The 26584-nt window shown below is 38.4% G+C and overlaps 1 protein-coding gene across 1 annotated transcript in view; it reads left to right on the top strand.

The window, feature by feature from the left end:
* RSF1 (remodeling and spacing factor 1) overlaps positions 1-26584 on the top strand; it is a 170100-nt gene that overhangs the window by 77425 nt on the left and 66091 nt on the right. The window contains exons 3-4 of the mRNA XM_024749386.1: positions 16472-16564; positions 17906-18111. Of these exons, the coding sequence (XP_024605154.1) occupies positions 16472-16564; positions 17906-18111 (299 nt within the window). The remainder of the gene's footprint in view (positions 1-16471; positions 16565-17905; positions 18112-26584) is intronic.

Below are 26584 nucleotides of genomic sequence, written 5' to 3'. Positions count from 1 at the left end.
ATTGGATAGGCCTTGGCCTTGTTGAGCTTCAGATTCCTTTTGGTGAGTCACAAAGAAATTTCTCTGCCAGTGAACTCTTATGCCTCCATGAAACTCCTCTATTTCCTGTGGTTGTTAATGACTTTAGATACCATGTGAGCAATTTCAGACACCTTAGCCATGGATAATGAATACCACCATGGCAATAAACAGACAAATTCATTATCTGTGCCTCTGCTTTCCTGCTGCCCTGCCTCCTGCCCAAAAACAGCAATAAAGAGGCCCTAAAAAGTAATGGGAAAGCTAATTTTTAATAAATTATCCTTTAAAGGAGTGGATTTCCTTTAGCCTCAGAATTATTTCTAAGAGACAGATGGTAATTTATTATTGCTATTTTTCTTAAATTTTGTGATTTCTTCAGTGCATGCCACACAACCAGTGATTTAGAGACAGTTTTTCAATGATAAAAGAAATACTGTCACATTGAACGTTACCATGGATTTTAAAAGGCTCTTGATTTTAAGAAATGTTAAAATATTAAAAAATATATGCTAATTAGAATAAGCAAAGAGTATGTGCTGGTGCTCAATACTTGAGGGATAATGACCTTCAGTAGAAAATAACCTAATGTGTCTCTTCTGGGGTGTCTATCCACCACTTAACAGAAAATGACCTCATTTGTCCCTCAAAAGTAAAGGGAAGATAAGAGATCATCTGTGTCCTTTGGTTTCTAGTAACAGGTTTAGAACTCTTTGGAAAGTGAATAAATTGGGCAATAGATGCCTTTAACCTAAATGACAGTTTCAGTAAAGCCCATTGCCTTTACTCCTTTACTCCTTAGGAAGCTTGTCATGTTAGCAAGTCATAGGGGTCATCTTTTGTCATTTGCTAATTTGGATATATTTTGACAAGGGTTAGTTATTTCTGTACTGCCATAAATACTGTTTTCAAAAGTAAACTAAGGTGGTTATCTTTCATTTTTATTTGCCTTGTTAATATTAATTTGTGTTTTATTTTATTTGAAATATAATTCATACAACATAAAATAATACAGTATAAAATTTGCCATATTAAAATATATTCATTGATTTTTAGTATATTCATTGAGTTTTACTATAGTCACTGTGTTGTACAACCATAACCACTATCTAATTCCAAAACGTTTCCGTCACCCCAAGAAGAAACTGTACCCGTTAGCAATCCGTTCCGTTCAAACCCCTTCCTGCTCAAATCCCCTGGCAGCCCCCATTCTGCTTTCTGTCTTTATGGATTTGTCTATTATGGACATTTCTTATAGATGGAATCATAAAATAAGTGGCCTTTTGTGTCTTCTTTCACTTAGCATAATGATTTCAAGGTTTATTCATATTATAGTATATATCAGTATTCCATTCCTTTTTATTGCCAAACACTATTCCGTTGTTTGGTTTATACCACATTTTATTTATTCATCATCAATTGATGATCATTTGGACTTTTTCACTTTTTGGCTGTTAGGAGTAATGTTGCTATGAATGTTGGTATACAAGTGTTTGTGTGGCCATGTATTTTCATTTCTGTATGTACCTACGAGTATAATTACTGGGTCATATGGTATTTTTTTGAGGAACTGCCAAACTGTTTTCCATAGTTGCTATACTATTTTACATTCCCATCAGCAATTTATGAGGGTTTCAATTCTCCAAAGCTTTTATTTTAATAATAATGATAAGAGCTAATATTTGAGAACTTACTATATACTAGATCCTATGCTATTTTAAGTACATTATCATTTAATTCATAGTACAACCCAGATCATGGAGAATAAATAACTCCCGAGGTCACATGGATAGTAGATGATGAAGCAAGGGTTGAACATAAGTTTGTTGCCACAGAATGAATACTTAATGCTTTATTTATTGGAAAGCATTTTCACATACTTTTTAACTTTGCAAAATGTTCCTTAAAGAGTACCATTTACTCTGGTAATGTGTAAGCAGCCATAATTTACCCTCATAAATGAATTGCATGCGGTGGTGTACAAAGAGCACTGGATTTCTAATGGGGAAAAACCTGAACTCTGCTAGTTACTAGGTGCATACGTTTAGTTACTTCTTTGCTCTGTTTTCTCATGAAAGTATATGTGAATACTTTTCAGCATAGTCTTGTCAAATAGTTGGAACTCAGCAAATGTTGTTTAAATATTAATAATAAATTATCAGGGAAACAATGGCAGTTTTACTTTTTTTTTCCTGTGGCTGACATTCCTTTGGAAGTTGTTAGCAACTTGGGCCAAATTATTTATACTTGTGGATTTAGAAATGTTTGGTTGCATTTTCTTTAGTTTTCTAGTGAACTTCAGGTGCTCCAGTGAATGTTTTATGTTGATAATATACCTGCAGGCTTTTCCAGTCAGAAGGGATCAGTGCCTTAATTATGGCTGGGAAGACCTGTGGCAAGAGTGCCCTTATAGTTGACTTAAGAAACCTGCTTTTCCCCTCCAGAGATTTTTTTTCAAGTGTGCACACTTGTATTGGTCATAACCTCTCAATTATATACTCAGGAGTACTGCTCCTTCATAACCACATTTGTTTATTTAGTAAACATACCTATAATTGTAGTATTAGTGTGTTTCGAAAGAAGTTACATAAAAATACCAATTTAAAGTTATATCTCATTGCTTTAGCTACTAAGCAGATAAACCTGGGAAGTAAAAATAAAATCTCCTAAAATTTCCTATGTATAAGAAGCTTTAGGAACCCATTGAAAAATATGATAATATGTATGTGTCTTTTATTTATTTATTTATTTGTTCATTTTTGGCTGCACTGGGTCTTCATGCTGCGCACGGGCTTTCTCTAGTTGTGGTGAGCGGGGGCTACTCTTCGTTGCAGTGCATGGGCTTCTCATTGCGGTGGCTTCTCTTGTTGCGGAGCATGGACTGTAGGTGCGCGGGCTTCAGTAGTTGTGGCTTGTGGGCTCTAGAGCGCAGGCTCAGTAGTTGTGGCGCACGGGCTTAGCTGCTCCACAGCATGTGGGATTTTCCCAGAGCGGGGCTCGAACCCATGTCCTCTGCATTGGCAGACAGATTCTCAACCACTGTGCCACCAGGGAAGCCCGATGTGTATGTGTCTTGATTCTTGTCTGAGCTGAAAATGAGAGGATGGAGTATATAAGATGTATTGAGAATTTATTGTAGTATTTTTAGAACTTCTTTTGATTGTTGCTTGTAGTATGAAATATGTATTTCTTGAGATTTAACAACTTGCAAAATGCAGTAGATACCCTACCTCATACCATATGCAAAAATTAACTCAAAATGGAATAACAGCCTAATTAAAAGAGCTAGAACCATAAACCTCTTAGAATAAAATATAGGGATAAATCTTCATGACCTTGGCCTTGGCAGTAGAGTCTTAGATCTGACACCAAAAGCATGTGAGCAACCAGAAAAACAATAGATAAATTGGACTTTATCAAAATTAAAAACTTTTGTGCATCAAATAACGTTATGAAGAAAGTGAAAAGACAACGTACAAAATGGGAGAAAATATTTGCAAATCGTATGACTGATAAGAACTTAATATCTAGACTATATAAGGAACTCCTAAAACTCAACAACAAAAAGACCAACCCAAGTTTAAAAAGGAGCAAAATTTTTAAGTAGACATTTCTCTAAAGATATACAAAGATTAATAGTTTGCACATGAAAAGATGCTCAACATCTTTAGTCACTGGGGAAATGCAAATCAAAAACACAATGAGATATTACTTTATACTTAATAGGATGACTGTTTTTTAAAAATGGAAAATAAGTATTGGTGAGATTGTGGAGGTATTGAAACTCTGATGGGAATGCAAAATGGTGCAGCTGTTGTGGAAAACAGTTTGGCACATCCTCAAAAAGCTAAACGTAGAATTGCCGTGGGACCTATCAGTTCTACTCCTAGCTGCATACGCAAAAGAATTGAAAACAGAGACTCAAACAGATACTTGTATGCCAGTGTTTATTGTAGCGTAATTCATAATAGCCAAAAGGTTGAAACTACCCAAGTGTCCATCAACAGATGAATGGATAAACAAAATGTGGTGTATTCATACAATGCAATATTTTTCATCCCTGAAAAGGAATGAAGTTCTTATATGTGCTACCACATGGGCAATCCTCGAAAACATTACGCTAAGTAAAAGAAGCCAGGCACAAAAGGACAAATATTGGATGATTCCACTTATAAGAACTATCTAGAATAGGCAAATTCATAGAGACAAAGTAGATTAGAGATTACCAGGTGCCGCAGGGTGGGAGCAGAATGGGGAGTTATTGCTTAAAGTGTAAAGAGTTTCTGTTTGGAAGGAATTCCCTGGAGGTCCAGTGGTTAGGACCCTGCGCTTCCCCTGCTGAGGGCTGGGGTTCAATCCCTGTTCGGGGAACTAGCATCCCACAAGCCACATGGCATGTCCAAAAAAAAAAAAAAAGTTTCTGTCTGGATAATAAAAAAAAACTTTTGGAAATAAAAAGTGTTAATGGTTATACAGCATTGTGAATGTGACTGATAAATGCCACTGAATTATACACTTAATGGTTAAAATGGCAAATTTTATGTTTATTTATATGTAAACATTATATCTCTGTATACTAAATTCGTATATATTTCACAGTATTTAAAAAGGCAGCATTTAGGGAATTTTCTCTAGATCTGGCAGTGATCTTAGCTTCAACATATATTCACTATCATATTGGATACAGAGTATAACAAGGCAAGCCATTCAGTATAATATAGGGTTAATTACCCAGAAAATAAAAGTAGGGAATTAAATCAGTCACCAATAATTTTGTTTAAATATGACATGTTTTTTTAATATATCTGAAACAAAAGTGTCATGAAACAATGTTTATGTACAGTTTGAAGAATACCAATATACTTCCTACCAGCTCTTAATTCTCTGTGTATTTTCTGCTATGTTCCAGTTGGTTCTTGTGGTGTTTTTCTGGATCCATTTTCAGGTTTGCATTTATATAAGTAGCTGTGGCACTGTGAGTATCTGATCTTCCTAATCTCATCTCTTTTATTAGCAACAAAACCTCCATTTTACAGGTGAAGATCCTGAAATTCAGAAAGGTGATTGACTTAGACAAGATCACACTGCTGTTAGAGAGAGCCTGGATTTGAATCTCAATCTATTTTATACTAAAGCCTTATTTCCCTTTCTATTTAGATTATTGATATAAAGTAGATCTTTTGGAAAGAGGTACTTACCAATCACATTTTCCATTTAGGCCTATTTTAGGTATATGGTTACTCTTACCTATGATACAAAATAGCTATGGTAGAGATTTTATTTTTCTTGCTGGATTTTTGTCAGATACTTGCAAGGTACCTTTTCCTTAACTAAGACTTCAGAATAGACTACTTTTGAGAGTAGCTTCTCAAATTTTTGACATGTGTAAATGTGCCAAATTTGTAGGTTAACAGATTCCAGCTGCCTGTCCCACTAAGAGTTCCTTTAGCAGGAGTTGTAGTGTCTTACTTATCCTGATGTCAAGCACAGTGTCTGGCATACAATAAAGTCCTAATAATGGACTGTTTATCCTTTTTGTGGAATGAACTAATTAACTGATACATACCTATGCTCTTGTCAGTTGTTGGGGTTTTTGTGTTCTTTGATTTTCAAAACCATGTTGTTAGAGAAATCTTGCCTTCTAAATATTTCCTGTATATATATATATATGGACCTAGAGAGACCAAGGGAGCTGGAAACGATTGTCAATTAAGGATTCTCAGGGTTGTTTTTTTTTAATTTTTTGGCTGTGCTGTGCAGCATGTGGGGTCTTAGTTCCCCCACCAGGGATCGAACCCACATCCCCTGCATTTGAAGCGTGGAGTCTTAACCACTGGACCACCAGGGAAGTCCAGGATTCTCAAGTTTAGAGCAGAAACTACCAGAAAGACTTACATACACACCTGGTGGTGAAAAAAAGAACCATCCAAAATTTATTCTCCAACAGACAGCATCAGCAGGTAAAAACTACAGGGGTTTCTCCGTAGATCATACATTCACAAGGCATTGTTAGCTTAACAACTGAGAAAGCCTCTGGTGTGTTTTCTGTAACAATATCCACTTTACAGTGTAAATAGGTACTATTATTGTGTTCACTTACAATTCCAGAAGGAAAGGCACAACTTGGCAAAACAAAAAAAAATTTTTTTTGGATCCTAAAGTCAGGTGCAGTTACCAAGAGACAGACTTGAGAACAGTCTCAATCCACTTTTCCACATAGAGGGGCAAAGACTTCCCCCAGAAATGTGGGTCTTTCTTTCTCCTTCCTTGTTAAAATCCTCAAGAGTGACGCTTCATCGTCTGCTTAATATCACATGTACGAAAGGGGGATTAAGAAAAAAAGAATCACAACAACATCTTGAACTTCCAGCTGCTCGCACCAATACATCAACTCTTAGGTTTACGACAGGGCCTAGGAACACTTCAGCGGTCATCAAATAAGAAAATAGAGATTATAGCTACAAAAATAACACATGAATGACGTAGATAAATTAAAGCTTTCACATCCAGGAGTTGCCTGTTCCAACTTGGTAGCCTTCATGCAGTACTCAGGGGGGAAAAAATCTTCATAATTACTTGGCATAAGTCACAGTCAAGGAACTTCTGGTACAAATTAATATTAGAAGTTATTAGTATATAATAAGGAAACACGCCCTTCCGGTGAGTTTGTTTCTTCAAGAACGGACACCCAGCGCTTCAGAGTAGGCACCGGTGAACTAAATTAAGTAACCTGCGATTCCCTGCTTAGGTGCTCACCTCTCCTGGTTTTAGAAGAAGAAGTGCATCTGGAAAGCAGAGGGAGGACCTTGGCACTCTTGGGGCCCCACCTGAACTGTATTTAAATAAGCAGCAACACACACGCTGACTCTCTACAGACTAAAATTCGTCCGTTTGAGGGCATTCTACTTAAGGTTCCAAGGTTGAAAAAAAAATTGGAATTCTACAACCTTGGTTTAAAAACAAAAAAAGTATATTCAAAAAAGAAAAGAGGGGCTTCCCTGGTGGCGCAGTGGTTGAGAATCTGCCTGCTAATGCAGGGGACACGGGTTCGAGCCCTGGCCTGGGAGGATCCCACATGCCGCGGAGCAACTAGGCCCGTGAGCCACAGCTACTGAGCCTGCGCTCCGCAACAAGAGAGGCCGATACTGAGAGGCCCGCGCACCGCGATGAAGAGTGGCCCCTGCTTGCCGCAACTAGAGAAAGCCCTCGCACAGAAACGAAGACCCAACACACCAAAAATAAATAAATTAATTGATAAAAACGCCTACCCCCAACATCTTAAAAAAAAAAAAAAGAAAAGAGGGGGATTCCCTGGTGGCGCAGTGGTTGAGGGTGCGCCTGCCGTTGCAGGGGACACAGGTTTGTGCCCCGGTCCGGGAGGATCCCACATGCCACGGAGCGGCTGGGCCTGTGATCCGTGGCCACTGAGCCTGCACGTCCGGAGCCTGTGCTCCGCAACGGGAGAGGCCACAGCAGTGAGACGCCCGCGTACCGCAAAAAAAAAAAAGAAAGCAAAGCAAAGAAAAATGGGTGTAGGGTTGGGAGAATACAAAACAGGTCCCTAAACAGATGACAGACCTTGTCCATTTACCTGCATACAGTCAGCACTGAAGTAAGTATAACAGTAACGCCCACCCACCCTCTCCAGCCCCCAAACAGGCAAAACAGTTATCTTCTCCATGGTGGTTCGACACCTTCCAACTTGAAATAAGTGACAGTCTTTTATTTCCTGTATATTTTTAAGGAATTAAAGAAACACCCATTCTGTATAACTCTTAATATACATTCTTATAGGCAGTGTTCCCAGATAGCCCGTCGTAATAGTAAGTTGACTCTGTAGTTATATCAGAGAACATTGATACAGTAAATACTGAGTGTCCACTATTAGCAAGGCCCTGAACTTGGGAGATACTGTAGGAAATAGAAAGATGAATCAGACTTTGTTTTTGCTTTCAAAAATCTTGTAGTTTTACAGAACATCCACCCCAAATGAAATAATGTTTGTGAAAGTTCTACTGTAAATAGTAAAACATTTGCTTGGTAATATACTAGGCATAAAGCTTGTTGTTGCTTTGTAAGATACGTGTACTAACAATCTGAATCTTCCTTCTCTTGAGTATCCTCTGCCAGGCTTCGCTGCAGCTTCATCACCTTTCCCGTGAATTATTGCAAAACGGGCTTTAGTGGGTCTCTTTGACCTCGGAATCTATACTCCTGTCTGTCTTGCGCAGTGCAATAGAACTGTTTTTCATCAGTACTTCCAAATGCTTGTTGAGTCCTCATATTTATGAGCCATGACCTACTTTCATGGCCTTGTCTCTACCCACCCCCACCCCCCAACACTCATGATCTAGGATTCTAAGGGCTCAGCATGAAGAGCTCCTCTATTCGCCTTCACATTGACAGAACATACCAAAATATTCATATCCCCATTGGTTTTCATAATCTGTTCTGTTTTTCTTGAAATACTCTTTATTTACCTCTTTTTCTGGTAAAACCTCATTCATCCTTTAGGTCCTAGCATAAATGTCACCACTTGAATAAAACTTCTTTGATCGCCCTTCATCCATTGGCTGTATAAGGGTTTCTCTCCTCTGTATTTTCATAGTAGTTCATAGATACATCAGTTACTCAGTTTGTAGATGACTCTGACTGCTTTCTGCCTCTATAATTATTTGTTTTCATGACCATCTCGCTCTCTGAATTCTGAACTTCTTAGAGCAGAGACTGTCTGTTAATTTATCTTTGCCCTCCAAATACTAAATGTGCTCAGTAAATGTTTCATTTAGTCCTCTGGAAAGAATATTATATACAAAATAGTCGGACATATTTAAGTATTAGATCAGGGGGACTTGGTGAGGTGTAATTTGAGTATAATAAAGGAGCTGAATGATTTCTAATTCTCAGTCTAGCTTTTTTCCATAGCTTGGTTGGTGATAACTGACCTAATTGGTGTCTTAAATGTATTACTAATTTCACCATAAATTACTAGAGATACTAATTCCTATTTCTTGGCTGAAGCACAGAACCTCCTAAGGATAACAGTACACCCATCTAAGGCTTGTGTGAATTGACTGAGTTAATATTTTAAAGCAATTGGAATAGTATTGTCACATGGTAAACACACAATAAATGTTAGCTATTATTATTATCCTGGTAAGAATTTATAATGTTCTCTGAGATGTGTTGTGTTGCCTATAGAAGTTATTGGTGGTTATCTTAAAATAATAGTATTTTAAATTAAGGTAAAAACATTGTTTTTCTATGTCTTTCATGTATTCATCAGATATTTGTTTTGTACCTGCTGTGTGTCTCATACTTTGTCACAAGCTAGGGATACAAAGATGACTTCTCAGAGCTCAGCCAAAAAATTCTTCTTGACTCAGATTTGAAAAGGTTTAAGTAAAGACTGTATATGGGGCTTCCCTGTTGGCGCAGTGGTTGAGAGTCCGCCTACCGATGCAGGGGACACGGGTTCGTGCCCCGGTCCGGGAGGATCCCACATGCCGCAGAGCGGCTGGGCCCGTGAGCCATGGCCGCTGGGCCTGTGCGTCTGGAGCCTGTGCTCCACAACGGGAGAGGCCACAACAGTGAGAGGCCCGCGTACAGCAAAAAACAAAAACAAACAAACAAAAAACCTAAAAATAGAGCTACCATATGATCCAGCAATCCCATTCCTGGGCATATGCCTGAAACTAACACAATATTTTAATGTCTTCATCTTCTTTTCCATATGGTTTATTACAGGGTATTGAATACAGTTCCCTATGCTATACAGTAGGACCTTGTTGTTTATCTATTTTATGTATAGTTGTTTGTATCTGCTAATACCAGACTCCTAATTTATCCCTCCCGCTATCCCCTTTGGTAACCATAAGTTTGTTTTCTATGTCTGTGAGTCTCTTTCTGTTTCATAGATAAGTTCATTTGTGTCATATTTTAGATTCCACATATAAGTGATATATCTTATGGTATTTGTCTTTCTCTTTCTAATTTCACTTAGTAGGATAATCTCTGGGTCCGTCCATGTTGCTGCAAAATGGCATTATTTCATTCTTTTTGATGACTGAGTGGTATTTAATTGTATATATATGCCACATCTTCTTTATCTGTTCATCTGTCGATGGACGTTTAGGTTGCTTCCATGTCTTGGCTGTTGTAAATAGTGCTCCTGTGAACATTAGGCGTGCATGTATCTTTGAATTAGAATTTCCTCTGGATATATGCCCAGGAGTGGGATTGCTGGATCATATGGCAACTCTTTTTAGTTTTTTAGGAACCTCCGTACTGTTTTCCGTAGTGGCTGCACCAGTTTACATTCCCACCAGCAGTGTAGGAGTGTTCCCTTTTCAACACAACCTCTCCACCATTTAACACAATATTCTGTATGAGCTATGCTCTCCCCCCTACCCCCACCCCCACACAAAAATTGTAAAAAATCCATCACATTTGAAATTAGATTTTAATTTCATACCCTGGCCTACATAAATTTGGCCTTTGGTTACCTCTTCAGCTTTATCTTTTGCTGCTCTCCCTCTTATTCTACTTCACTTAAACTGATCTTGTTCTGTGGTTTTATAATATGCCAAACCTTAAGGCTTTGTGCTTGCTGTTTCTTCTATCTGGAATATTCCTATGCCAGGTCTTCATGTGGCTGATTTCTGTTTTATCAGTCATGTCTCAACTTTTTGTGTCAAATGTCAACTTTTTAAAATGAGGCCTCCCCTGAGCACCCAAGGCAGAGTAGCACTCAGACTTTCCTCTTTCACAGTATTCTATTTTATTTTCAACATAGCCTTTGTCTCTACTTGATATTTTCTTATGTTCACCTATTTGACTGCCTCCTAGAATATAAGCTCCATGGTGGCAGGTTGGTTGTTTTCTTTACACTGGTATTCCAGGTCCTAGACTAGTTCCTGCCATAGAACAAGTACTCAGTAAATATTTGTGGAATCGCTGGATAAATGAATCTCTTTAAATTTCATGTCTCTCAGTTAAAATAAAGGTTTTCATCTGAATGATATTCAGGGACTCCCCCATCAAAGGTAAACAATGGCAGACACTAGTTAAAGGCTGTAATGACTGATTTTATTCAATAACTACGGTGGTAGTGTTAATGCAAGTTCATGTGCCCGACGCATAGTGAGGTCAAACACACCGAGACATCGGAGTTTGGAGCAGAGAAAGGTTTATTGCAGGGCCACGCAAGTAGACAGGTGGCTCAAGCCCTAAAAAGCCCAGAGCTCCCCGAAGGGTTTCAGCAAAGCATTTTTAAAAGCCAGGTTGGGGGTAGGGTTCTCAGGGTATGTGATCAGCTCATGCACAATTCTCTGACTGGCTGGTGGTGAGGGAACGGTGGAGTCACAGGGGTTAACATTATCAGTCCTTAGGCTCCAGGAGGCCTGGGCCTATGTGCTCATGGTCATCAAGTAGTTAACATCTTCCATTTGGTGGGGGGTTTTCACAACTCAGGAAATGTGCATCAAATACTGTTACCTAGGTACTTCAGAGAGGAGCTAAAGCAGAGGATATGGGGGAAAGGGCTGTCCTGGGAAGGCCCCCATGGGGTCCTACTCGTTACAGTAGTAGATGGAGCTTGAGCTTAATTTCAATTTGCCCAGAAGTGGCTGGTGTTTTAAAGGGAGAATGAGGGAGTTGGGGAGATGGTAATGAGGGAGTAAAGGGGTCAAGCAGGGTTAGGGAAATTCAAAAATCACAAACTCCTGGTATGAGAGTTGGTCAAAGTTAGCTTTATTAGGTCTTTTGTGCCTGCTAACTATGCAAGTTACTAGACTTCTACCTTCCCACAGAGTCTGATGATTACATACAAAAGGAATGGCTTTCAGGTCCTTGAGGACACCCTGTCTTGTAGGAGATACATACACATCTCAGAGGGACAGAGGAAAGATTTACAATTTTAAGTTTATTTTTAAAATTAATTGGGGAATTGCCTGGCAGTCTCGTTGTTAGTACTTGGCGCTTTCACTGCGGTGGCCCAGGTTCGATTCCTGGTCGGGGAATTAAGATCCTGCAAGCTGCGCAGCATGCCAAAAAGAAAAAAAGGAGGTGAGGGACCTAGATCAGGTATTGGCTAGAACAAACAATAAATTCTTTTGGCAACCTTGAGTTTTCTAGACAGCAGTGAGGGAGGAGCAGGGTTGTGCTAGGGAAGTGTCCTTAGGCTGATAGAAGCCATGCTAGAGTTTGGTCTGCTCTCTCAGTGCAGGTGTTTGGGTATTCATGCTGAGAGTTTTTGCAGTTTTTCTGTACCCCTCCTCCTTTTTAATGCCTTATCTTTCAAACTGCCAAAAAGAGAAGAGTTACTGGTACTTCCATTGTGTATATGAATCTAAGATTAATATGTTAATGATCTCACTGAGATAAATCCTGTGTATTTGCTGTGTAGGCATGTGAAACTACCTTTCTTATAAATATTGAGCTGATGTGAACTTTTAAATGCCCCCCCACGCCCCCTCCCCTTTATTTTCCATCCTCAACCTTGTTTTTCTCTGTGTAGAAGAAGTTAAGAAGAACAGACACAGGGAGTTTTGGAGTGATAGCAGGCAGCCAGCCAAGAGGTCTCCCAGGCTGAATGGCATTCAGCCTTGCAGGCCCGGGACATTTGATTTTGTGTGTGTATTAGAAAGACTGTCCCTTAGGCACCATACAGTGGGTAGCAACAAGATGTGACCGCTCATTAACTACATTTAGAGAGAGTCAAACTTAAAACCAGTATTATGGAATTATAACTTATGGTGATAAATATGAATGTTTTGGATATTGGAACATTCTCTAAAGAGGAATTGCATGCAAAACCAAATTATAATTATATATTGATACAAGGCTGCTTGGTTAGAATCAAGTTGGAACGTGGGGAGTTAATGTGAATTACCAATCTACTAGGGATCCCCTTGCTTTAAGGTCCCAAGAATAACTGTCTAGACAGTCTCTGATAAACAAAGCTAATTTCTGGTTCTCTAGGCAGACTGTGGCCCCTGGGTCAAATCTGGCCTGCTGCTTGTTTATGTATGGCTTGAAAACTAAGAATGGTTTTATATATTTAAATGGTTGGGAGAATGGTTGACATATGAAAATTATATGAAATTCAAATTTCCTTATAAAGTGGTATTGTAATACAGTGAAGCTTACTTGTTTATGTATTTTCTGTGACTGCTTTTGCACTATAACAGCAGAGTTGAATAGTTGAAAAAGAGGCCATATGGTCACAAAGCCTAAATTATTTCCTGTTTGTCCCTTAGAAAAAGTTTGCTGACTCTTGGTGAGATTATATAGTCCTGCATAAGAATTATTTAAGTGTCATTTAGAGTACCTTTTTTATTTGCAGGTTTTATTTGCAGTATTTACTTCGTGGTAACAACAGGTTAGGGCTACTTGGGCAAATCTAATTAATGTGCCTTTGGTGGGCTGGGAGTACCTCAAATGGCACAGTAGTATGTCTACATTGCCCTTAAAGAAACAGAAAATGAATAGCATGTTTATCTCTGAATATCAGCACAACAGAGGTTTTACACCCTAAGCATTGTAAATGAAGGTCAGTAAATTGAAGCTAAGTAGTGAGGAAGCAAACGCTTATATCTTAATTATCTCTATATCTACCTCTCTTTCTCTTTCCTCCCCTTTCACACAGTAAATGATAATCAACAGTTGTTCAGCTATATTTGGTGTCTGACGCTGTGAGCTGTTGGCCATGCTTTGGATCTGTGTCATTCTCAGCCCCTTTGGTGAAACTGAACTTCCCCACACTCAGCTTTAGCCTACATCTTCTTCTAGGGGTATGGTATACAGTAGAGCACTCAAGAAATGCTTCATCCAAATCATAAGCTTGGCTCTGTGTTGTTGGCTGTCCCTCTGTCTGATTTTTTTAAATTGAGCTATTATTCACATACCGTGAGATTCACTCTTTAAAAATATGCAATTCAGTGTTTTTAAGCATATTCACAAGGATGTGCGCTATCTTAACTGTAGAACACTATCATAATTATAGAGCATTTTTGTTACTCTGAAACGAAATCTGCCCATAGCCACCACTGTCTGTTCCTCCCTCTGCTTACCCACTAGCAACTGCTAACAAATTTTGTCTATATGGATTTGACTTCTGTGGAAATTCCATATACAAACTTCCATAAATTTGTGACCTCTTATGTCTGGTTTCTTTCACATAGCATCGTGGTTTTTTGGGTTTTTTTTTTTTGTTTTTTTTTTTGCGGTACGTGGGCCTCTCACTGTTGCAGCCTCTCCCATTGCGAAGCACAGGCTCCGGACGCTCAGGCTCAGCAGCCATGGCTCACGGGCCTAGCTGCTCCGCGGCATGTGGGATCTTCCCAGACTGGGGCACGAACCCGTGTCCCCTGCATCGGCAGGCGGACTCTCAACCACTGCGCCACCAGGGAAGCCCTAGCATCGTGTTTTGATGTTCATCCGTGCTGTACAATATATCACTACTTCATTCCTTTTCATGGATGCATAAAATCCCATTGTATTTATATTCCATGTATTATTTTATTCATTCATCAGTTGATGGAAATTTGGGTTGTTCCCACCTTTTGGCTATTATACTGTGATGAACATTTGTACAGTATATGTTTTCATTTTTTGGGAGTACATACCGAGGAGTGGAACTGCTAAGTCCTGTGGTAACTCAGTGTTAACATTTTGAGGAATTGTTAAACTTTTTTTTTACAAAGCGGCTGCACCATTTTACATTCCCATCATTTGCTATTATCCTTTTTTAAAAAAATTTATTTATTTTTGACTGCATTGGGTCTCCGTTGCTGCGTGAGCTTTCTCTAGCTGGCGGCAAGCAGGGGCTACTCTTCGTTGCGGTGCGCAGGCGTCTCATTGCAGTGGCTTCTCTTATTGAAGAGCATGGGCTCCAGGCGCGCAGCCTTCAGTAGTTGTGGTGCGTGGGCTCAGTAGTCGTAGCTTGTGGGCTCTAGAGCGCAAGCTCTGTAGTTGTGGCGCACAGGCTTAGTTGCTCCATAACGTGTAGGATCTTCCCGGACCAAGGCTCGGACCCATGTCCCCTGCATTGGCAGGTGGTTTTTCAACCACTGCGCCACCAGGGAAGCCCCTATCCTTCTTTTTGATTACAGCTATCCTAACAGGTATGAAGTAGTATTTCATTGTGGTTTTGATTTGCATTTCCCTAATGACTAAGGACATTGACTATCTTTTCCTGTGCTTATTGACCATTTATATATATTCTTTGGCAAAGCGTCTATTCACATGTTGACCTTTAGGTTTTGATATAATCATTTGAGGTCTTCTGTGTATAATATTCCAGAAATTTCCCTTATTCTGTATATCTCAATTTTTTTCCTCTACAAAATGTAGTGCTATCAGTCAGAGGAAGTATGATATTCCAGAGAATGGAGAGCTCATTCTTCCTTTTCGCCTTTGAAGATCCCCCATGATATAGCTCCTTGCCATACTGCATTCTGTCCTAACTTGGTAAAAAAAAAAAAAAATGACGACACCGGTACAGGAGAGGAAAAGGGTAGCCCTCCCAGTAGGGCCAGCCTGGTCTTATTCCTAGGTTGAGGTGGTTATATAAAGCAGTTTCACTTGCCTGTTTGTTTTTCTCCTGCCAGTGTTTCTAGCTAATTGCCCAAGCTCCCAGATAATTTTGTGCCTTGTATTGGTTCTTCTCCCTTGGGCTTCATTATACTCTTTGTTCCTTGGATTGGAAAAAGAGCATGAAGTTTCTAGGTACTTTTTATCATTTTTTATACCTATTTCACAACCTTTAAGGTCAGTATTATTACTGCTCCCCTTTTATTGCTGAGGAAACTGGCTCACAGAGGTCATAAAGCCCATGGTGCATCGCCTGATAAGTGGAATGGTTATCCAAATCTTCTTTACTCATCCTTTTAAAGTGTCTCTGGTTTGCTTGCAATGTTTGTATGAGAAGAGAAGCCTAGAAATTTAAGTTAATGCCACATTATAGAAGGTCTCAAATGCCAAGCAGTGGAGTCTTTACCCATAATTAGGAGGATTTTGAGTTGGAGAGTTACTTGAATAAAAATGTGCCTACAGTTTGGCATGGTTTTTTTAGCTTGCTTCTATTGTAGGCATAGAGATGAATAAACTATTGTCCTTGCCGTCGAGGAACTTCTAGGCTGTTTGGAGAGGTGGAATCAGATAATTACTTGCATTTGGGAAAATGTGCCACAAAAGTGTATATAAAATTCTTGAGAGCAGAGGAGAAAGCTGCAGGGATCACTGCTTACCTTAAATTCAATCATCAAACAGTAATAAACATTTCTGGTATATTTAAGTAATAGGCATTTCAGGGTGGGATTGGATTCAGTTGTGTTTGGTATAAACTTTTTCCTTTATATATTAACAAAACTGTTAACATAATTGTACAACAAAACTACCAATGTAAATTTAAATTGCTTTTATGTATTAAGACTTTAACTTTCTCTGACAGATATGTCAAGAGTTTAACAGCACCTGGGCATGGGAGATGGAGAAGAAAGGCTATCTTGAAATGAGTGTTGAATGCAAGTTAGCACTCTTAAAGGTAATAAATTTATTATTTGTTACAGTTATTTTAATTAAAAAATTCACTTTTGACTCCTTCTGGATGAATTGGGAAATAACTAGAAAGTAGACTTTTGGTGGGGGGCTTACGCCTGCAGCATGTGGGATCTTAGTTCCCCGACCAGGGATCGAACCTGCACCCCCTGCAGTGGAAGCACCGAGTCTTAACCACTAGACCACCAGGGAAGTCCCCAAGTAGACATTTTCACTATTAGCGGAAAAGGACAATAGATTTTTCTTTTTCTTGTTTATTGTTTGGTGATAAAACTGTTCTTTAAATTACTGTTTGGGGTTATTTTTCAATATACAAGTATATCTAGGTTTATGATCTCTGCTTGTAGGGACAATAGTAGAATGGGTAAACCCCACATTAATTTTATGCATTATTTGCAGCCTTCACAGTCATTGTTAACAAATACGGTAAGCTGTGGTTAATCTTTTACTGATTTACTAAATTAGTAATTTGATCATTAGTTTTCCAGATGACATGGGGCATGCCAGTGTGTACTTAATAAAAGTCTCACATAACCAAACCTACTTAATTAAAATAGGTCTTCTCAAAGTATAGATTTATTTTCAATTTTGAGTTCCCCTTTTTCTCCTTGCTTGCTTCAGTGTGTTGGCCCTAATTATTAGCAATGTGGTCAGCATAATGAAGGGGAAAACTACCTTTATAGAAGAGAGTCTATGGGCCTAGACACCACAGGCAAAGGCAAAGAGGCTATGATAGGGACGTCATGTATTATTTGCCTGGGCATATAGGTTCAGGGAAGAAATCTGACTTTATACACTAATCATACACAAAAATTTTAATTAAAAATCAGTTCTTCCAATTTGGTGATGTCTTTTTTTTTTTTAAAGAGAATTCCACAGAGTAAGTTATCAATAAGACTGCCTTCCTTAAAAACTGTATATGTCTCAAGCTTTCAAAAACAGATAGCCATTTCAAGAATGAAGTTCATCTAAAAGCTTTAAGAGAGAAGGAGTGATTGAAAATTTTATACCATGAACAAATTTGGGAAACTTTAGTACAAACAGACTCATTGCTTTAAAATATAACTTCACTTTTGTGTCATTGGTTGGGTTAAACCTATAAATTTCTGTAATACAAAAATTAAATGTTAACTTAGAAATTTATGTTTTAAAGTTGGTTACTGTAAAATAAGTGTACAAAAGGGGAGAGAGGAAAGTGAAAGATGGATAAAACTAAAAGTATTCTTTCTCCTATCCCCAAATCTGTTCCTTGGTTGAACATATCACATTTATTTTCATGGAGAAACATTTATAGGGTATTTTAAACCATGTCATGACTATTTTCCAGTACCTCTGTGAGTGTCAGTTTGATGACAATCTCAAATTCAAGAATATTATCAATGAGGAGGATGCCGATACCATGCGTCTCCAGCCAATTGGCCGTGACAAAGATGGCCTCATGTACTGGTACCAGTTGGATCAAGATCACAATGTCAGAATGTATATAGAAGAACAAGATGATCAAGATGGCTCTTCATGGAAATGCATCGTCAGGTATCTTTTATTGGAATTTTTTTAATGTTTATTTGCATGTTTCTTACTTTGATCTCTTCTCTATTGGAATATAATCTCTAAAGCTGGGTGATCCTTTTCTCTTTATGGGATTGGGAATTTCCAGGACCTAGCCTAGTGCCCAGCATAATACCCATAGCAGGTGCTCAATTATTTGTCAAATAAATATGTTTAGCAGTGTGGTCCATATCAGGACAAATACCTTGTACTTTGGAAAGCTGGAATCTGAAAAATAATGATGCATAGGTAATATGCACACAGAAACTCATCGTTGGAAAGAAATGTAAGAAAAACATTATATATATATTTTTTTTGGCTGTGGTGCACAGCTTCGGGATCTTAGTTCCCGGACCAGGGATCAAGCCCATGCCCTCGGCAATGAAAGCCCAGCGTCCTAACCATTGGACTGCCAGGAAATTCCCAGAAAAACATTGTTTGATTTTTATTTAGCTATATAGTTTTCTATTAGGCATTATTTGTTTATTACTCATTAATGTGGCTAATTCATCTGACACTTAACTATATTTTCAGTTTTTCCTGTGCATACATTTCTTTACTGAGGTCTGAAGAAATCTGAGGAACATTCTACTTTTTTTGCCCTGATCTTTTTTTTTTTCTATTCTTAATTTCTTTTCGTTTATTTATTTATTTTACTTATTTATTTTTGGCTGTGTTGGGTCTTAATTGCTGCACGCAGGCTTTCTCTTGTTGTGGCTAGCAGGGGCTACTCTTTGTTGTAGCACGTGGGCTTCTCATTGCGGTGGCTTCTCTTGCTGCAGAGCACAGGCTCTGGGCGCGCAGGCTTCTGTAGTTGTGGCTCGCGGGCTCTAGAGCACAGGCTCAGTAGTTGTGGCGCAAAGCCTTAGTTGCTCTGTGGCATGTGGGATCCTCCCAGACCAGGGATCAAACCCATGTCCCCTGCATTGGCAGGTGGATTCTTAACCACTGTGCCACCAGGGAAGTCCCTCTATTCTTAATTAACTTTTTTTCTTTTACATCTTTGTTGGAGTATAATTGCTTTACAATGTTGTGTTAGTTTCTGCTGTATAACAAAGTGAATCAGCTATATGTACACATATATCCCCATATGCCCTCCCTCTTGCGTTTCCCTCCCATCCTCCCAATCCCACCCTTCTAGGTAGTCACAAAGCACCGACCTGATCTCCCTGTGCTATACAGCTGCTTCCCACTAGCTATCTGTTTTACATTTGGTAGTATATATATGTCAGTGCTACTCTCTCACCTCGTCCCAGCTTCCCCTCCCTGCCCCACGTCCTCAAGTCCATTCTCTACGTCTGTGTCTTTATTCCTGTCCTGCCCCTGGGTTCTTCAGAAACCTTTTTTTTTAAGATTCCATATATATGTGTTAGCATATAGTATTTGTTTTTCTCTTTCTGACTTACTTCACTCTGTATGATAGGTTCTAGGTCCATCCACCTCACTAAAAATAACTCAGTTTTGTGTCTTCTTATGGCTGAGTAATATTCCAACGTATATATATGCCACATCTTCTTTATCCATTCATCTGTTGATGGACACTTAGGTTGCTTCCATGTCCTGTTATTGTAAATAGTGCTGAAATGAACATTGTGGTACATGACTCTTTTTGAATTATGGTTTTCTCAGGGTATATGCCCAGTAGGGGGATTGCTGGGTCATATGGTAGTTCTATTTGTAGTTTTTTAAGGAACCGCCATACAGTTCTCCATAGTGGCTGTATCAATTCACATTCCCACCAACAGCACAGGAAGGTTCTCTTTTCTCCACACCCTCTCCAGCATTTATTGTTTGTACATTTTTTCATGATGGCCATTCTGACCAGTGTGAGGTGATACCTCATTGTGGTTTTGATTTCTATTTCTTTAATGATTCCTGATGTTGAGCACACTTTCATTTGTTTGTGGGCAGTCTATATATCTTCTTTGGAGAAATGTCTATTTCGGTCTTCTGCCCGTTTTTGGATTGGGTTGATTGATTGATTGATTGATTTTTGGGTACGCGGGCCTCTCACTGTTGTGACCTCTCCCGTTGTGGAGCGCAGGCTCAGCGGCCATGGCTCACGGGCCCAGCGGCTCCGCAGCATGTGGAATCTTCCCTGACCGAGGCACGAACACATGTCCCCTGCATCGGCAGGTGGACTCTCAACCACTGCGCCACCAGGGAAGCCCAGGTTGTTTGATTTTGATATTGAGCTGCATGAGCTGCTTGTGTATTTTGGAGATTAATCCTTTATCACTTGCTTCGTTTGCAAATATTTTCTCCCATTCTGAGGACTGTCTTTTGGTCTTGTTTATGGTTTCCTTTGCTGTGCAAAAGCTTTTAAGTTTCATTAGGTCCCATTTGTTTATTTTTGTTTTTATTTCCGATACTTTAGGACGTGGGTCAAAAAGGATCTTGCTGTGATTTATGTCATAGACTGGTCTGCCTATGTTTTCGTCTAAGAGTTTTATACTATCTGGCCTTACATTTAAGTCTTTAATCCATTTTGAGTTTATTTTTGTGTATGGTGTTAGGTAGAGTTCTAATTTCATTCTTTTACATGTAGCTGTCCAGTTTTCCCAGCACCACTTTTTGAAGAGGCTGTCTCTTCTCCATTGGATATTCTTGCCTCCTTTGTCAAAGATAAGGTGACCATATATATGTGGGCTTATCTCTGGGCTTTCTATCCTGTTCCATTGATCTATATTTCTGTTTTTGTGCCAGTACCATACTGTCTTGATTACTGTAGCTTTGTAGTATAGTCTGAAGTCAGGGTGTCTGATTCCTCCAACTCCATTTTTCTTTCTCAAGATTGCTTTGGCTATTCAGGGTCTTTTGTGTCTCCATACAAATTTTAAGATTTTTTGTTCTACTTCTGTGAAAAATGCCATTGGTAGTTTGATAGGGATTGCATTGATTCTGTACATTGCTTCGGGTAGTATAGTCATTTTCACAGTGTTGATTCTTCCAATCCAAGAACATGGTATATCTCTCCATCTGTTTGTATTGTCTTCAGTTTCTTTCATCAGTGCCTTAAAGTTTTCTGCATACAGGTCTTTTGTCTTCTTGGGTAGATTTATTCCTAGGTATTTTATTCTTTTTGTTGCAGTGGTAAATGGGAGCGTTGCCTTAATTTCTCTTTCAGATTTTTCATTGTTAGTGTATAGGAATGCAAGAGATTTCTGTGCATTAGTTTTGTACCCTGCTACTTTACCAAATTCATTGATTAGCTCTAGTAGTTTTCTGGTAGAGTCTTTAAGATTCTCTATGTTTAATATCATGTCATCTGCAAACAGTGACAGCTTTACTTCTTCTTTTCCGATTTGGATTCCTTTTATTTCTTTTTCTTCTCTGATTGCCATTGCTAAAACTTCCAAAACTATGTTGAATAATAGTGGTGAGAGTGGACAACCTTGTCTTGTTCCTGATCTTAGAGGAAATGGTTTCAGTTTTTCACCATTGAGTACGATGTTGGCTGTGGGTTTGTCATATATGGTCTTTATTATGTTGAGGTAGGTTCCCTCTATGCGTACTTTCTGGAGAGTTTTTATCATAAATGGGTGTTGAATTTTGTCAAAAGCTTTTTCTGCATCTATTGAGATTATTATATGGTTTTTCTCCTTCAATTTGTTAATAAGGTGTATCCCATTGGTTGATTTACATATACTGAAGAATCCTTGCATTCCTGGGATAAACCCCACTTGATCTTCTTGTTCCATCCTTTTAATGTGCTGTTGGATTCTGTTTGCTAATATTTTGTTGAGGATTTCTGCGTCTGTGTTCATCAGTGATATTGGCCTGTAGTTTCCTTTTCTTGTGACATCTTTGTCTGGTTTTGGTATCAGGGTGATGGTGGCCTCGTAGAATGAGTTTGGGAATGTTCCTCCCTTTGCTGTATTTTGGAAGTATTTGAGAAGGATAGGTATTAGCTCTTCTCTAAATGTTTGATAGAATTCGCCTGTGAAGCCATCTGGTTCTGGGCTTTTGTTTGTTGGAAGATTTTTAGTCACTTTCAACTTCAGTGCTTGTGATTGGTCTGTTCATATTTTCTATTTCTTCCTGGTTCATTCTTGGTAGGTTGTACTTTTCTAAGCATTTGTCCATTTTTTTGAGGTTGTCCATTTTATTGGCATTGTGTTGCTTGTAGTAGCCTCTCATGATGCTTTGTATTTCTGCAGTGTCAGTTGTTACTTCTCCATTTTCATTTCTAATTCTGTTGATTTGAGTCTTCTCCCTTTCTGTCTTGATGAGTCTGGCTAATGGTTTATCAATTTTGTTTATCTTCTCAAAGAAGTAGGTTTTAGTTTTATTGATCTTTGCTATTGTTTCCTTCATTTCTTTTTTATTTATTTCTGATCTGACCTTTATGATTTCTTCTGCTAACTTTGGGAGTTTTTTGTTCTTCTTTCTCTAATTGCTTTAGGTGTAAGTTTAGGTTGTTTATTTGAGATGTTTCTTGTTTCTTGAGGTAGCATTGTATTGCTATAAACTTCCCTCTTAGAACTGCTTTTGCCGCATCCCAGAGGTTTTGGGTTGTCGTATTTTCATTGTCATTTATTTCTATGTAGTTTTTGATTTCCTCTTGTATTTCTTCTGTGATCTCTTGGTTATTTCGTAGTGTATTCTTTAGCCTCCGTGTGTTTGTACTTTTACAGTTTTTTTTTTCTGTATTTGATATCTCGTCTCATAACATATTTGTTGAAAAAGATGCTTGATATGATTTCAATTTTCTTAAATTTACTGAGGCTTAATTTGTGACCCAAGATATGATCTATCTTGGAGAATGATCCGTGTGCACTTGAGAAGGTAGTGTATTCTGTTGTATTTGGATGGAATGTCCTATAAATATCAGTTAAGTCCGTCTTTAACTGATAAAGATGGACTTAACTGATATTAAAGCTTGTGTTTCCTTATTTATTTTCATTTTGGATGATCTGTCCATTGGTGAAAGTGGGGTGTTAAAGTCCCCTACTATGATTGTGTTACTGTCAATTTCCCCTTTTATGGCTGTTAGCATTTGCCTTATGTATTGAGGTGCTCCTATGTTGGGTGCATAAATATTTACAGTTGTTTTATCTTCTTGGATTGATCCCTTGATCATTATGTAGTGTCCTTCTTTGTCTCTTCTAATAGTCTTTATTTTAAAGTCTATTTTGTCTGGTATGAGAATAGCTATTCCACCTTTCTTTTGATTTCCGTTTGCATGGAATATCTTTTTCTATCCCCTCACTTTCAGTCTGTATGTGTCCCTAGGTCTGAAATGGGTCTCTTGTAGATAGCATATATACGGGTCTTGTTTTTGTATCCATCCAGCCATTGTATGTCTTTTGGTTGGAGCATTTAATCCATTTACATTTAAGGTAATTATCGATATGTATGTTTCCATTACCATTTTAATCGTTTTGGGTTTGTTTTTGTAGGTCTTTTCCTTCTCTTGTGTTTCCTGTCTAGAAAAGTTCCTTTAGCATTTGTTGTAAAGTTTGGTGGTGCTGAATTCTCTTAAGTTTCGCTTGTCTCTAAAGGTTTTAATTTCTCTGTTGAATCTGAATGAGATCCTTGCTGTGTAGACTAATCTTGGTTGTAGGTTTTTCCCTTTCATCACTTTAAATATATCCTGCCACTCGCTTCTGGCTTGCAGAGTTTCTGCTGAAAGATCAGCTGTTAACCTTATGGGAATTCCCTTGTAGGTTTTTGTTGCTTTTCCCTTGCTACTTTAAATTTTTTTTTTTTTTTTTTAATTTTTGATAGTTTGATTAATGTGTTTCTTGGCATGTTTATCCTAGGGTTTATCCTGAATGGGACTCTGCACTTCCTGGACCTTCCTGGACTTGATTGACTAGTTTTTGACTATAATCTCTTCAAATATTTTCTCTTACCCTTTCTTTTTCTCTTCTTCTTCTGGGACCCCTATCATTTGAATGTAAGTACATTTAATATTGTCCCAGAAGTCTCTGAGACTGTCCTCAATTCTTTTCATTCTTTTTTCTTTATTCTGCTCTGCGGTAGTTATTTTCACTATTCTGTCTTCCAGGTCATTTATCTGTTCTTCTGCTTCAGTTATTCTGCTATTGATTTCTTTAGAGTATTTGTAATTTCATTTATTGTGTTGTTTATCACTGTTTGTTTTCTCTTTAGTTCTTCTAGATCCTTGTTAAATGTTTTTTGCATTTTCTCCATTCTCTTCCTGAGATTTTGGATCATCTTTACTCATTACTCTGAATCCTTTTTCAGGTAGACTGCCTATTTTCTCTTCATTTCTTTGGTCTGGTGGGTTTTTAACCTTGCTCCTTCATCTGCTGCATATGTTTTCTCTGCCCTCTCATTTTTTTTAAACTTACTGTGTTTGGGGTCTACTTATCACAGGCTGCAGGTTCATAGTTCCTCTTATTTCTCGTGTCTGCCCCCAGTGGGTTAGATTGGTTCAGTGGCTTGTGTAGGCTTTCTTGCACAGGGACTGGTGCCTGTGTTCTGGTAGATGAGGCTGGATCTTGTTCCTCTGGTGGGAAGAGCCTTATCTGCTGGTGTATTTTGGGGTGTCTGTGAACTTAGCATGACTTTAGGCAGCCTCTCTGTTAATGTGTGGGGTTGTATTCCTGTCTTGTTAGTTGTTCGGCATGGGGCATCTAGCACTGGAGCCTGCTGGCCGTTGGGTGGAGCTCAGTCTTAGTGTTGAGATGGAGATCTCTGGGAGAGCTCTCACTGATTAATATTACATGGGGCCAGGAGGTCTCTGGTGGTCCAACATCTTGGACCGTTTCCCCTAATCTTTTTCGAAAAACCTTGATTTCTTATATTTGTATTGACAAATATATTTGAACGGAAACATTTAATGTAAAACCTTAAAATAAAACTTTCTTTTAAATTGATAAGTGACTGGGACTGTTATTCAGAATCTTTGTGTGTCCAATTTTCTGTTTTTGGTAATTAATTATTTAGAATTTATTCTTTTAATTCTCACAATTTATATTAAGTTTGAAAATATCGGGATTTATAACTACAGTAGGGATAAGTAATAGATATATATCCACTGGCTTATGAAAAACTCCTTTAACTGTAACTCGTCTTTGTTTTTGCTGAGATTTAGCAATTTTTTGTCAGTGGTCATTTATTAATGTTTCGAAGAGATAATTCGTAGAAATTCATAATAGTTGTTTGGGTCAGGGAGGCTCAACTTGCATGCCCTAAGGATAAACATTAAATGAGCTGTTGGGGGATTGTTTTATAAGCATCCTTTCCTCATATTATAATATGGTTTTCCATGTAGTTAATTTACTAAATTAAGATCAACAAAATGTTCCTGAAATAAAATATACTCACCATCTTTCCTTATGAATACATACATTAAATGAGGTTCTGTTCGTTATGTTTTACCACCACTTCTAATTCCTATATCAAACTTGCATAGTTGTTAAAGACATATTGTCTTCTACTTTGTAGATGAAGAACATATGGCAGAGAAAAATTATGGTTATTATTAATCAGTCATACACGCTTAAAACAACTTCTAGTTTACACTGTTTTAAGTAGATTATACCCCAGCGCATGATGTGAGAGAAAGAGCATTGATTTTATAGTTAATAACTGTTTGAATCTGGGTTCCTTTGCTTATCATCTGTAGGCAGCTTACTTAATTTCTCTGATCGTCTTTAAAATGAAAATGATAATACTTCCTTGTTAAGTTGTTCTGAGAACTATCAGAGAAATCATACTAGGGCCATAGTACATGCTTGATAAAAATTTGTTCCTTTTCTCCCAGTTAAACTATTGTCTTTTCTTACAACTTCTATTCCCAGAGATTGAAACTTGGTTTCTTTATAAAAGAAATATTTATCAACAGGAAGAAAAAAGGGCAAATTTGCCAGGCAACTCTTCCCAAATATGCAGTAATATTTGGGATCATTAATAAAACATTGGGTTTTTGACTCTGATTTCAGGTAATTAAAGCCAAATTCTAAACACCTGATTGTCACACTGATGTTCCTTTATTTCATTAAACTAATAGATTTCTATCACATGCCTACTTGTGTAACTGGCTCTGTGTTGAGCAATGGGGAATATGGTAGTGAATAGTACAGCTCTGACATCTCTAGATGAGCTTCATGCACCTTTGGAATCCTTTATATTTTAAGTAGTAGCTCTTAGTTGTAATTAATATGTGTATTTTCCGGGGAAATACCATTGTTCTGATAGATTCTCAATGTGTCCTGTGACACGACGGTATTTCAGTTAGCTTTAACTTGACATACTAGTACTATTTTGGACAAATGTAGTGAACCGTTTTATCCATATAGGTCTCTCATTTTTGTGAAGGCTTTGTGAAGAGAGGGCTTCCCTGGTGGCGCAGTGGTTGGGAGTCCGCCTGCCGATGCAGGGGACGTGGGTTCGTGCCCCGGTCCGGGAGGATCCCGCGTGCCGTGGAGTGGCTGGGCCCATGGGCCATGGCCTCTGGGCCTGCGTGTCCGGGGCCTGTGCTCCG

This window comes from Neophocaena asiaeorientalis, unplaced genomic scaffold, assembly GCF_003031525.2.
Source record: "Neophocaena asiaeorientalis asiaeorientalis breed wild unplaced genomic scaffold, Neophocaena_asiaeorientalis_V1.1 scaffold363, whole genome shotgun sequence".
Lineage (NCBI taxonomy): Eukaryota > Metazoa > Chordata > Mammalia > Artiodactyla > Phocoenidae > Neophocaena > Neophocaena asiaeorientalis.
The sequence above is the reverse complement of the archived record's forward strand: the minus strand, read 5'-3'. Positions and strand labels throughout refer to the sequence as shown.